At 51.3% G+C, this 13,607-nt stretch overlaps 1 protein-coding gene across 3 annotated transcripts in view; it reads left to right on the plus strand.

The window, feature by feature from the left end:
- The first annotated feature begins 5,271 nt into the window (after positions 1-5,271).
- The window catches only part of SAMD4A (sterile alpha motif domain containing 4A), a 98,605-nt gene continuing 90,269 nt past the window's right edge, over positions 5,272-13,607 (plus strand). The window contains exons 1-2 of one of the 3 annotated variants that reach the window (XR_004148368.2): positions 5,272-5,458; positions 5,704-6,291. Coding sequence is in view for 2 of the 3 variants with exons in the window: in XM_021546816.3 (XP_021402491.2) it covers positions 6,096-6,291 (196 nt within the window). In the remaining variant the exon portion in view is untranslated. The remainder of the gene's footprint in view (positions 5,459-5,703; positions 6,292-13,607) is intronic. The other 2 variants (XM_021546816.3, XM_021546817.3) reach the window with 2 other exon arrangements.

The following is a 13,607-nucleotide window of genomic DNA, read 5'->3' on the forward strand; positions in this document are numbered from 1 at the left end:
CCTGTTCATTTTCCACATTTGGATCTTCTTCCATTCCACCAAGTGTAAGCATTGAGGTTTTCCTCCACCCCAGCATCCTAGCTACATCTAAACCCTCACCCAGCTTGGAAACTCCTCCTCTCTCCTTTAACAATTAAATTACCCTAATTTTGTCAGCTGCTCCATTATTAATAACTAATTAGGAAAACTGCCACAGTGTCAGTGCTGCTGACACGTGCCTCGAGCTGGAACCAAGCTTCCAAAGAGAGTTGCTTGAGAGGGGTGGTTAGGGAAGCAAGGGAAGCAATTTCCTCGATGGTGCGTGTTAATGCACATATCCAAGCCTGCCTTGGAGCTGCTGGAGCCAGGGAGTCGAGCAGCTCCGTTGCACGGTGCCTCCTTGGGGATCAGTGTCTTGTTTCATCAGGGCCATCTGCTTGCAGCACAGCCTCAGTCAGCTCCAAGTCCTATAACAAGCTGCTCTCAGTGCTGACTGGACATGACTGGAAAAATCCCAGTGTTGTAGGTAAATATGAGACTGGCTATGGGATGCAGCCGTGCAGGGCATTACCAGCCTGGCAGGCATTTGGGGTGTTGGTGTGCATGAAGAGGGGCCCAGAGCTGCTCAGGGGTGCAGACCCGTGCCCCGTGTGAGTGGAACTGTTCTCCATGCCCATGCCAATGGCTGGAAAGGACGGAATGGGACAAGTCTTGTGTGCCCCATAATCCAGTGCTGATAACCAGGCTGTCCTGAAGGCCAGCATGCACAGGGATCTCAGTCCTGCAAAGGCACATTCTGCAAATACTCATTGCTGTCGATGGGACCATCAGATGTTGCGATGTTGATATTCAAGGAGTTGTTTGAATCTGACAGAGCCCAGTGAAACTTAGGGGAAATCCTTCACATCCCTTTTTGCATCCCCTTCTCTCTCAGCTCCTCTCCATCACTAATTATGTTGGCATCTCCAGGCACGAGGTCAGCCTGTGATACATTTGCCAGGGGTGGGTTTTGAGTACCATTAGTTAAGCTGATTTATTTTGTTTGCTCTGTGTCCCCGGGGTCCATTTGAGCCAACCCATCAAGCGTGCAGGGCAGAGCTGGCACTGCTGGAGAGGCGATGTCCATGCACTTCCAGCATTTCAGAAAGGACATGGGATCTTCTCGCAGCAACCCCTTGACAATGGCTAAACAAATACAATGTGAGCAGCCCTTCCATGCTAACCAGTATTTCCCAGAGCTCCTTTTTCCAGGTGTTTGCACCCAGATGCTGCCACTCCTCTTTCCCTTTCAGATCTGCGGTCGCAGCTCAAGCCAGAAGGTTAAATGTGCTTTTCCTACCAGCCCTCATCCTCCATCACCCAGTGATCACTGCCTCCAGCATCAGAGGAGTCAGCCCTTGCTGCTTTCACCAGGATTTGGGCTGTGCAACACTTCATTTTCTACTAACAGGGCTTAAGAAGCAGTGGTTGTACATCCACACTGAGAGCTGATCCAGATGGAAGGTCATGTTAAAGGTGGAAGATGGTCTTTAAAGTCCCTTCCAACCCAAATCCTTCAAGGATTCTGTGAGTTTTTAATGTCTGCCTCATCCAGTTTGGAAATACAGACCCATACAGGTTTTACTGTATAGTTTTTATTTTTTTATTATATTCTATTTCTTTTTGGTGTGAGTTTGCTTTTCAAAGGGTGTTTTTCTGTGTGAATTGTACAGCTCCACTTCACCACCCAAGGTAAGAGAAATGCTGCCATCCCAGTGGCCAATTCCCACACTGTGTTTAGGAACAAATGGAAATGATGTTGTATTTAATTATCTCAGCTTGCTTACCATGGTATTTTCACTAATATTTGGGTTTAATGAGCTAGGAAATCTGGGCCATTGTGTGCTGGTGGATACACTCATCCTTTCTTCAGCTAAATATGTTATCAGATAGCTTCCACAGAGATGAGCAACTGCTTCCTTTGAACTCGGGAATCATCAGGATTCACTAATTTGCTTAGACCACCTGCTTGGCTAATATTACCACAGGCCTCTTATTTTCCCTCTGAAATAATAAACAGAAATCTAAATGTTGCTCTACTGACCCTGGAGATGAGGAGGCTGAGGGGAGACCTCATGGAGGGTGCAGCTTCGATCTCTGCTCTCTATGGCAGTGACAGGGAATGGCTGGAGCTGTGTCAGGGCAGGTTTACGTTGGATATCAGGAAAAGTTCTTCCCCCAGGGGTGGTGGGGCACTGCCCAGGCTCCCCAGGGAACTCCCCAGGGAATGGTCACAGCTCCAAAGCTGACAGAGGTCCAGGAGCATTTGGACAATGCCCTCAGGCACAGGATGGGATTGTTGGGGTGTCCTGTGCAGGGCCAGGAGTTGGATGGACCTTGTGGGTTCCTTCCAGCTCAGGATATTCTGTGATTCCATGACCCACCCCAGACCAGCATCTGCTCTGCCCCAGCCCACAGCAACACGGACAGCCTCTGCTTCCTACCCAGGGACTTGCAGCCCTGCAGAAATGCTCCAGCTGGAGCTGCAAAGATCCCAAGGTCCCACAGGAATTACCTTATAATAGAGAATTACCCTGCTTCTCCACTCAATCTGCCTTGTGTTTTGCATGGGGTGTCTTTGCTCCCAGGACACGTGGTCTGCACTTTGGATTCTCCATCTGCTGGGAAGAGAGTTGGCCACGGGGGTGTTGGTGAGTGCCTCCACTGCAGTCAGGGAAGGAGATCTGCTCCCAGCCAGCTTGAGGATCCGTCCATTGCACGGATCTGCACGGGCACCCGCCCTGAAGAGCACGGAATGCAGCAAGGAATTTCTTCCACGGGTCACAGATCTGTTTTTTAATTACCATAGAAACCTCCAAACATCAGGCGCGTGCTGTTACGTCAGGGTCTCACTCCTCCACAGCTGCCTCCTTGGGATATTCTGGGGAATGGGAACTGTGGGGTCCTAAATTCAGGGTGATTATTTTTGGATCAATTAGTAAGCATGGTCTTGGTATCTCCTGGAGCACAGGATAGAAACCGTGGCTTTGGTCCTTTTACTCTTTTCCTCCACAGCTTGCTGGTGTGGGGGGACACCGTTTCCCACCGCCCTGCCCAGCCTCACAGAGAGATGCATTTACTGCTTCAGCCCTAAATATCCTTCCCATCTCTGCCTTTCCCACTTTAGACATGCAAAACGAAAAACCTGGGAGGCGTTCTTGGCACGGCCAGCTTGGCAAGCCTTAAATTAGCGGGCTGTGAGCGCACGGCGTTCCCACCCGGAGCTCCTCGTGCCACGGGAGCCTCGCTCCGCGTTCCCGCGCGAGACGCGCGCCTGGCGCGGCACATGGTGCATCCTCATGGCTCCACAGCCATCCCCAAGCACACCCCGACAGCGAGAGGGCTGGCAGCACTTAGCTGAGGGGAAAGGGGCTCCTTGGTGGAGCATTTCTTGGGATGGAGCCGGAGGACGAGGCAGATGGCCGGGGTTTGTTGGCAGGGAACTCCGGTTTGTTTAATTAGTCACCAGACAGACTGAGAGCTAAAAGCAAACTCCAAGTGCGGCGAGATGGACCGTTTGCACTTGATGTCTACCTGGTGATCCTCATCTCGTCATCCTGCAGTGGGATTGATGCTCCGGCACACAGGACCAGGTGTTCCTGGTGGTTTTGGGTGGCCTTTGTTTCCCCACCACTGGGTTCCCCCCAAAAAGGGCAGATTCAGACATGTGTAGCTTTAAAAGTAACCAAAGGCTGCACAAACATGGAGTTTTCCTTTCTCCAGCCCCCACCAGAGCACACAGCCACTGATAGGGGATGGATTTCTAAAGCAGCTCCAAGAGAGCTGAAGAGGGACTTTGGACAAGGAATGGAGAGACAGGACAAGATGAAATGGGTTCCACTGCCAGAGGACAGGGTCAGATGGGATATTGGGAAGGAATTCCTGGCTGGGAGGGTGGGGAGGCCCTGGCACTGGGTGCCCAGAGAAGCTGTGGCTGCCCCTGGATCCCTGGAAGTGTCCCAGGCCAGGTTGGACAGGGCTTGGATCAATCTGGGATGTTGGAAGGTGTCCCTGCCCATGGCAGGGGTTGGTTGGAATGAAATGAGCTTTAAGATCTCTGATTCTGTGACTCACTGGTGGAGGGCTTCAGCCCCCCTTTGCCATGATCTCATCGTGTCTCCTTCCCAGACCATGTCCTGACACCTGGGCTGTCTCTTAACTCTGAACTTCTCTGTCCTCAACGTGATGAGGGCAGGGAGATGCTGCAAAGGTAGAATAATGGGATCACAGAATTGTTAATGTTGGAAAAGCCCTCTAAGATCATCAAGCCCAGCCATTCCCCCAGCACTGCCAAGGCCAACAGTGGCCCATCTCCAAGTGCCACATCCACACAGCTTTTAAATCACTCCAGGGATGGGCACTCCACCACTGCCCTGGGCAGAGGTGCCAGTGTCACTTGTTCCCGAGCATGGATCAGATTTTTTGTGGACTCCTAAAGGGGCTCTGAGCTGGAGAGACACTTTGGACAGCAGCCTGGAGTGACAAGGCAAGAAGAAATTGCTTAAAACTGACTGGTACTCCCACAAATAAAAAGCCCACAGATAAAATCACTTTACACCTTTATTTTTGCTTTGTAAAATGTTTGATTATGCTCAGTATTTGATGCTTTCTTGCAAACACTTGTGCTTAGGGTTTTTTCTCCACCATTTCCTTTCTTTAATTCTCTTAATATGGGATGGAAATAAATGAAAATAAAATTAAAAAGGGAAAAAGAAAGGAAATACATGAGAAATGGGAAAGGGAAATAAAATCTGCACAGGAAATGATAACCCAAACACAAATCCTGTCCCTGCACGCTTGGCGGGGTTAAATCCTTGTATATTTAACACGCGTATCTAATATGCAAAACTCTGTGGGGAAAAAAAAAAAGTTTTAAGAATTACCATCTGGGGACGATGCCACATTCACCAGAACCCAAAGCGGCGCTTTTCCCCCCCAGAACATCCCCCCCTGCCATTACCCCGCAGCCCACTAGAGGGTGGTTTCCTCCAGCGGGAGCTCCGCGGGCCAACTGCGGCGCGGGGAGGGGATCCGGAGCGTGTTTTGTGTTTTCCAGCATTCCCTGTGCGGGAGGAGCGCCCAAAATTCCCGGGGGGAGTGGCAGAAAGGGCGGGGGGACAGAGGGGACACGCGGGGGACGCGCGTCCCCCTCGGGCTCCCCCCAGCGGCGCGCGGCGCGGCCCCGCCCACCCGCCGATGACGTCACCCGTATGCAAATGAGCGACATGGGGGAGCGGGGGCCCGGCGCGCGGCCGGGCTCAGTCTCGCGCCGCGGAGCGCGCGCGCGCCCCCCCCCTCCCTTCCCCTCTTTCCCTTTTTCCCTTTTCCCGCCTCCTTCCCTCATTTTTCCCCCCCCTTCATCCCATGGACATGGCACGGCCACCTTAAAAACGCCGCGCCGCCCCCTCCTCCCCCGATCGCCGGGGCCGCTATGAGTCAGGTGAGTGTGTTTTTGTACGGAGTGTGTGTGTGCGGGGGAGAACTTTTTTGGGGGGGGGGGATTGTGCTGGGTGTTCCCCCCCCTCACCCATCCCAAATGGCGGTGCGGGATGTGGGGGGATCGCGGTGACGGCGGGGGAATGCGCGCTGGATGGGGAGTGGGAGGAAGGCTGAGTGCGAGCCTTCCTCTCCATCCTCCTCGTCCTCCTGCAGCCCCCCTGACGCCCCCTCCTCTCTCTGTTCCAGGTGTGAAGCCCCCGCCGGGAGGAGGTCGTTCCCCTCGCTGGCTGCAGCTCTGACGCTGGGATTTTCCTTTTTTTGGCTTTTTTATTTTTTATTTTTTTTTTCGGCCCCACCACCTCCCTCCTTCCCTCCCTCGCTCCCTCCCTCCAGGAATCCAGCGCTGCACCGAAGCCAGAAGAGAGGGAGCAAAACCCAGCCCAGGCCGGGAGCTGCGTCCAGAAACCAAACCCGCCCTTCGCGTCGCAAAGGAGAATTTTTTTTTTTTTTTTAAATCATCATCATTATTTTTATTTTTAATACCCCTGACCCGAGCAGGGTGGCGGCAGCGGCGCCGGGGCAGGGAGGCTGTCCCGGTTATTTATTCTCTCCCCGCAGAGCTGTCCCTCCGGCTCACCATGATGTTCCGAGACCAGGTTGGCGTGCTGGCCGGGTGGTTCAAGGGCTGGAACGAGTGCGAGCAGACTGTTGCGCTGCTCTCCCTGCTCAAACGCGTCAGCCGGACCCAGGCTCGCTTCCTCCAGCTCTGCCTCGAGCATTCCCTGGCAGACTGCACCGAGCTCCACATCCTCGAAGGAGAGGCCAACAACCCCGGTGAGTGCTGGCGTTTTGCTGCGAGCCTTCTCGGGCGGTGCTCTGATGCCGTCGAAATTTAAAAAAAAAAAAAATACACCCAATAAACGGGTGCGGTTTGGGAGCCGGGGGCTCTCCCCCAGCTCGGCTTCTTTGCTCCCGTTTTATTTTCCAAACGGGGTTTGGCTTATTTCAGTTTGGTTTTTCACAGCAAACTACTCCGCTCCATGGCGTGGTGTAACTACGGTAGCATGAATGATTGGTGGGTTTTTTTTTTTTTTTCCTTTCCCCCCCGTGCCCCCCCTTCCTCCTTCCATGCAGTTTCCTGTGAAATAAGTAAGTCAGGTCACGTAGAGTCTGGATTTTCTAGGCTTCTTTTGGGCAACGTGGCTTGCTTTGCTCTCTGCAACATGCAGAAGCAGCCCATCGCTACCTCAGACGAACTGTTATTGTATAAAGGTCTGGGCAACTGGGTTATCCTATTTTTTTTTTTTTCCTGTTAAATGTGGCAATTCCTATTTCATCATTCAGATCCTGTTTGGACGCATTTTTTTCCTGCGGCTCTGAATACCCCCTTGTGTTCCAGCAGAGCTCTGAGAAAATATGAGTGGACTGTTTCATGTTACTGAGCATGCAGGGTGCAGGACAGAAAATGTGCGTGGCTACCAAAAGTGTATTTTTCTTTTATTTATTTGCCATTACAAGTTGCTTAACTCCTCCAAAGTAAATGGGAGTTGGGGCAGGATGGGAATGGCACGAGCGCCGTGCGAATTGCGCCGTGTGTTCCCGTATTTATTTATGGGGGGTGTGTTACAGATGTGTGTGTTCCTAAGTGTGGATGTACACAGGGATGCAAGTTGCTTAAAGTAGAGTTTTTGTAACACAGAGGGTCAGCAGGGAAGGCAAAATGCCATTTAGTTGCGCAGTTCTGTTTCTCCAACACCTCTCAAAAAAAAAAAAGACCCAAATAAAAAAAAAAAAATCCCGCAACCCATAAAAAGCAAAGCAAGCCCCCCATTCCTAGGCACCAAAGTGGCAGGGGGCTGGAAGCTCTTGGGTTTTGGGCTGTGCGTGGCACAGCAGTGCCGGCTGCGTTCCGTGATGGGTGGAAATGCTGCGGCCGAATCCCGAACAGAGCCCCCGGTGTGGACGGGGCGGGAGGAATGCAGGGTCCTTCTCCAGCTGTTCCCTATTAGAGCACCGAGCCGGCAGCATTTGGCAGCTGCCTGTGCTGCCATTTGATGACAAGGTCCAGCGCAGCGCCGTGTTCCGCCGAGGACGGGTTTAAGTCCTTCTGCAGGAAACCCAGCCTGGAGCTGCTCCGGCGCAAAGGGATCGGGGCTGGCTACAGGGGAGCGAGGCTGGAATTGGCTGTTCCCTTATATAGCTCGCAGGAATGAGAGGGAGGAATGCTGCCGAGTGCGTCTGAGCGCAATACTGCTGCTTTTATAAACAGCTGAAGGGATGAACCTCATCCATCCCTTTGGGTGGGGAGGCCCCCGGGGGGAGGGCCGGGAGGGAGCACATACTCCAAACTCGGCTGCTCCTGGATAAATCTGCAGCTTCCCATGTCAGCTTTTGCACAGTGATTCCCTCTGCAAGTTGGTTTGAGCAATATATTTTTAATTTTTTTTTTTTTTAATCAGCATCTCAGCTTTTCATTCTGGCTGTGAGTTTGGCAGTAGCTGTGTCTCCTTGGTTGGCCAAGGAGTTGGATGGGGCCGATTTGCCTCCTGCCACCAGGAATGGCAAATTTTAAAGGAAAACAGGGCTCTGAAGTGGTCCTGGACACAGAGTCACGTAGGGCCGCCTGTGTGGTGGCATTTTCTCGGTGTAAGTCTGGGTGCAGACCAGGGGTTGTGCCCTTCCCATCTCCACTCGTGCGAGCAATCCCTGCTTGCCCCTGTAATCCCGTTGACCTTGCTTGGCGCGAGGATTTCTCCTGCGTGCAGAGCTTGGCATCCAGCCTCCTGCCTGGCCCTTGCTGCGTTGGTGGAGCTGCCTGTGCTCTCCCTGGCGTGCCTTCCAAAAATGATTTCCTCCAGGGCATTCGTAGCTCCAGTGCCAAAACCTGGATCTGTCGAGTTCCTCTTTCTCGCCAAGCATCCCCTCTGTATGGCCTTCCCATGGGATGGACGTATCCATGCATCCTGCAGAGCAGGACACGCACTTTGCCAGGCAATCCTGTTGCAGTGCAGGGAAGTTTAGCTGAGATTTGTAACCAGGCTCAGTTAGGAAATAGCTTTTAGTCTCCTATGTTAGTCCTGCCTTCATAAAACCACCTGTATTCCTTAAATCACTCCTGTTCCACGCCTGTTTGGCAGTCTGGCACTCGTCACTTGCCTGGCAGTGGAATCACACCAAGTCCTGAACAGCAATGTTGTCATCAAACCTTGCATTGCTTGTTACTCTTTGAATCCTGGTGTTTGCATTACTGATTTGGGCTCGAGTCTTTCCTGGGCTGGGGCCTGAGGTGGCTCCTGGTACATTTTCCTGGTGTTTGCTGACTTGGAAATAGTGGCTCCCCTGCTTGTAGGTATCCCACTGGTATCCCTGGTCTGGGGGCTGTAGGGCAGGGGATGTTCCCTTTCTGTGAAATCCACAGTTTGGGAAGGGGTGTCACCAGCTGAATGTAACGTGCTGGGCTAATGTCCTGGAGCAGGTGTTGGAATTATGCTGGGTTCTCAGGAGAACTGAGTTGTTTCATGCATGCAGGACCTGCTTGTACCAACCCTGTGGGGAGGTGGGAAAACTGGAATGTTACTCCTAGGTGTGATGGTCCATAGGAGGAGGTGGCAGCCCTGCTGTGGTCCATGGTGAATGAGCACCATCCTTAGAAATATTTTCACCAATAGCAGGGATCAGGAGGGGTCCCAAAGGGAGACCAGAGCTCAGAGATCCTCTCTGGCTGGTGGTGCTGGGCTCAGAGCCTTCAGGTGTGTGCACCAGGCATGGAGGAAAACCTATTTCATCAAAGGTATCCAGGTTGTTCCTTGCCTGGTCGACTCAAGATGGGAGGTCTGATGAATGGCAGATGTGATGGCAAAACTCAAGGAAGAAAAAATTTTAACTGGTTAATTGCCACAGAGAAGCAAGTATATTTAGTTTGAAGGAGTTCTGTCTTGGTGATTTTTTTTCTAAGTGTGAGGGTGTTTTCATAATACCAAGCTGTCCTCATCAGGACTGCAAACCCCTGGTGGCTCTGCTGTATACAGCTGTGTATGACCCTCAGGAAGCCCTGAGGGTCCTCTTGATTCTCTGGTTCCCTGCCTGAGCCTGGAGGGGTGGATGTAACCTTGTTGACAACCTCGGATATCTTGCAGGAAGCTGCATTGGTGTCTGGGGGCTGCAAGACCACCTGCAATCCAATGCTTGGTTATAAAGGGAAAATAGGAGAGGGAAGCAAACATGGAAGGACATCTATACATTCTTCATGAGTTGAAAATGTACAGCTTGGGACTGTCCTACACAGTGGCTTCACTGAGCTTTAATGGTTTGAACTGGTGAAGAGCGTGGGTTGTTGCTAATTCAATTTGAGCGTGAATGGCTTGGTCTGCTGAGAAGGAGGAGAATATGGAAACCATATTATCCATGCACAGAAATAGAAGTTTCAGGTATTGCACAGCACTATTTAAAAGCCTGCTATAACTTCCTTCCTTCCTTCCAGCCTGGCCTTGCTGGGCAGCTTCAGTCCCAGCTGCTCGGAGCCGTCAGGGCGCGGTGACCTCCTCTAAGCTACCAGGAAAGGTCAGGCAGCAGGAGTGGGGTGAGCCTTGTGCTGGGAATGGGACCTGTGCTCCTCCTGGGGCTCCCAGGGGTGCTGGCTATGGCTGCTCTGTGGGCCGCAGACCCAGTGAGGGGATGTGGGAGCTGTGGCCATGAAATGTGGTCTGTAGGCTTTGGGCATTGAGTGTAAAATCTTCTTTCCTCTACTCCAGCATCCCTCTGCAGTTTATTCCCAAAGCAGTCCCACATCCTGCCCCACCAGCCCTGGCTTCCTCACTCCTGCAAGGTTGGCAGAAGTGGCCAAAGACTCCTGTAGGTCCTCCAGGTGTCCAAACGCCCACGTGCACTGATGGAAGCAGTGACAGCTTTAAGCTTTTGGTCTTAAAGGACAACAAGCTTTGTCTGGCCTGTGCACAGGACATTAACTGCTCCATATGTTAGGGCCAAAATCTTTATTTCATTTCAGCAGGCTGTCAGGTATCACAAGGGGAGCATCAGGATGACCTAAATTCCTCATCCTGGGAAGGACTGGCCAAAGGAAGAGACAAGGGTTTCAGGGAGCTGTAATGTCTTTTAATAGACCAAGTGATGCAGCTGGAAAAAATGGCCAGGCATGAAGGTGCACCAGCTCAAAGGAGGGCTTGTGTGGTTGTAGGATTTTTTTTCCCAACTGTACCAGCTGGTCTATTAAAAGGTATTACATATTCCTGGAGACCTTGCTGCTTATATCCTTAGCTCCCTATGGCTCCAGCCCTGCATCTGTTGCTGCCACCCCAGCTACAGACAGTCTCCCAGCCTATCAGGAAGCTGCTACCCCTGCACTGTATGAATTTTTTAGTTCATCCCTGGTGACCCCCACGGATAGCAAATCATCCAGGGCCAATTTGAGGGTGTTTCCCATTTTTTAAAAAAGGCTTATTGGCTTACAGTTGCATTGCAATGCTGAGCTCTGGTTTAAATGTCCTAGGGCTGTGTGAGGGTATTGCTGGGCTGTCACACAGTGGGACTGGAGGAGCCCAGGAGGAGGATGGGGTGAGGAGCTTAGCCTGTGCTTACTGGATGTGATGTGGAATTCTAAGTGCAGGGCTGGACATTGGCTTTGTGTGGTCATTCCACACATTTGTCTCTGCCTGGAGAGGGATGTGAGCAGCCCTGTTGGCTCTGTTCATTAAAAATTAGGAGCTGAGACTCCTAAATGGAGAAATCACAGAAGGGTTGGAAGGGAGCTGAAAGATCATCTTGTTGAAACCCCTCAGACAGGGACAGCTTCCACCAGACCAGGTTGCTCAGAGTTCCATCCAGCCTGGCTTTGAACACTCCCAGGGATGGGACAGCCCCAGGTTCTCTGGGTGACCTGGGCAAGCCTCAGATCTGTGAGCTGACACTTGCTTTTAACCTGCCTGCTGGTGCTTGACCTGCTGCCACACAACCTTCCCAGGTTTTGTTTGCAAACCTGAGGGCTAAAAGCTGTCATTGCTGGGGTTTTTGGAAAATACCAAGGGTAGGGGTACAGAAGTACCAGAGTGGTGTTAGCCAGGGGCTTTGAGCCAGGCTACACACCCAGTGTTCTTTTGTGATTCAAAGCTATTTTTATTTTTAAGGATGCTTTCCAGAATGGCTGTGGGAAGCACTGCAGGCTGCAGGAAGGTCTGTGGTGTGGCATTACAAAGGTTTCCCTTTGCTGTCCCACTCACGCCAGTGCTGGGACCTACAGGAGACTCTTCTGGGCTTGCACTTTGCTCTTCTATATTTTCTCCTATTTACTTAAAAACTCCCTCCCGTGTCGTTCCTGGCATGTGTCCCTTGCAGTAAGAGGAGTAAGGAAATACTCCTGTGCCTGCTCCCAGAATTTTGCCAGCATGAATGACAGTCTCCTCCATTGGCAGAGCTAATGAGGGCCAGGTCACTTGGATGGGGGGTGGCAGAGCTTGCCAGGGTGGTAATTTTTAGGCAGTAATGCTTAAAATGGGAAGGAAAAAGTTAACTAATGGTAACAGCCTGTTTTGCTGCCTGGAGCACAGTGTGGTGCAAGAAGGTTGCTCATAGGTAGGCTGCCTTCTCCCAGAAACCTTTCCATATTTTGCAGTGTCCTTTTAACCATTTTCTCGGGTAGTTCAGTGAAGGGCTTGATGCCAGAGTTACTTTCCTCACTGACTTCAGTTGGGAAAAGTCCCACTGTTGAAGTGCATGTGAAAGAGGCAGGGAAGCATTTCCTGCATCATCACAGATCTGAGCTGGAATCTCTGCCTGGACCAGCTTGTTCCTTGATTCGTTCTGTGCACGTATCTTGTATTTGTGCTTGGAAAAGCAGCAGAGCTGAAGTTCTTTCTCTCCTCCCAGAGTGGGAGCAGGGAGGATGTTGGTGAAGGAGAAGAAGCACACAGAGCATCACTGTCAGGACATAGATTGATGGGAGAGGTCGAGGACAGCTTTAGATCAAGAGCTGAATAGGAACCAGCTGTAGAGCCATCAATTAAAATAATCTAGTTTGTGAATACACTTATCTGCAAACGAGATTAAATGGATGAGTGGGGAAAGCGCTCTGCTCGTAGCTCACACTGTTGCTGGTGGTTGATCCTCTGCACAGTTGCATCCTTTGGCACGTTAGACCTCAAAATCTGAGCAAAGCTGCATGCCCATTTCACCAATGATACATTTGCAATTCAGGCAGTTGATTTTCAAGTAGTTAATGCTCCAGTCAGGTGAATTTTCCCACAGAGTTCCCCTGAAGCAGTTGAAGGTTGTGGATCACGGGGCAAATTCCCATCTCCCTACAGTTTCTCAAGCTTTACCCTTTCTTTTTCTCATGCTCCTTAAAAAAAAACAAAAAACACCTTGGTTTCATTTGTGGCCTGTGAAAGCCACTTCTTCCCGAGCTGAGAGTTGTGTTTGCAATCAGTGTAACTGAAATAGTAATTAGTGTGAACTCCAGCTTTATTTTAGGATGCATCTGTCAGTGCTTTAGCGCTCCGGCGTCGAGCTCGTGTCTAGTGTTACCACAGATAACTGCTGGGAGAAAGGGCACCCCTGGCACTGCCCCTGCACCCCAACCCTGGGGCTGGGTTCATCAGAGAGGGGAGCAGCTGCTGTACTGCAGTGCTGTGTTTTGGGGCTCTCACCTGATGGCCCCGTTTTCCTCCTCACTTCTTGCACGGTGCCAGCTGAGTGCAGGAGCCCACACAAAGCACAGATTGTTGTGTTTGAAGCTCTTTTTGTCTGCAGAAACACCCCAAGGGTGGTGGGATGAGCCTTCACATGAACTGTGTGTTTGTACAGATCTACCTCTGAGTGTGCATGTGCCCTTTGTATTTCCTATTTTTACCGAATAAACAAGACCATTACTATTTTATTAACTCTTGGTTACGTAAGAGCTGCTGGGGGTATCTAAAAGAGGCTGCAGGTCTGATGCAAGGGATCCCCAGGTTTGCATGGTCATCCCTTTTCCCTTAAAAAATGCTGTGTTTATCTTTCCAGTGCTCTGGTCCTAGGAAGAGACACAGGGATTTGCAGAGGTCATCGCTGAGTGCAAGTTGGGCAATGGCAAACAGCCAAGCCAGTGGCTTTCCATCTTGGCCCAGTAATTACAAATAAAGTTGAGGTTGGAGTGAGCA

Source organism: Lonchura striata, chromosome 6 (assembly GCF_046129695.1).
Source record: "Lonchura striata isolate bLonStr1 chromosome 6, bLonStr1.mat, whole genome shotgun sequence".
In the NCBI taxonomy this organism is placed as follows: Eukaryota; Metazoa; Chordata; class Aves; order Passeriformes; family Estrildidae; genus Lonchura; species Lonchura striata.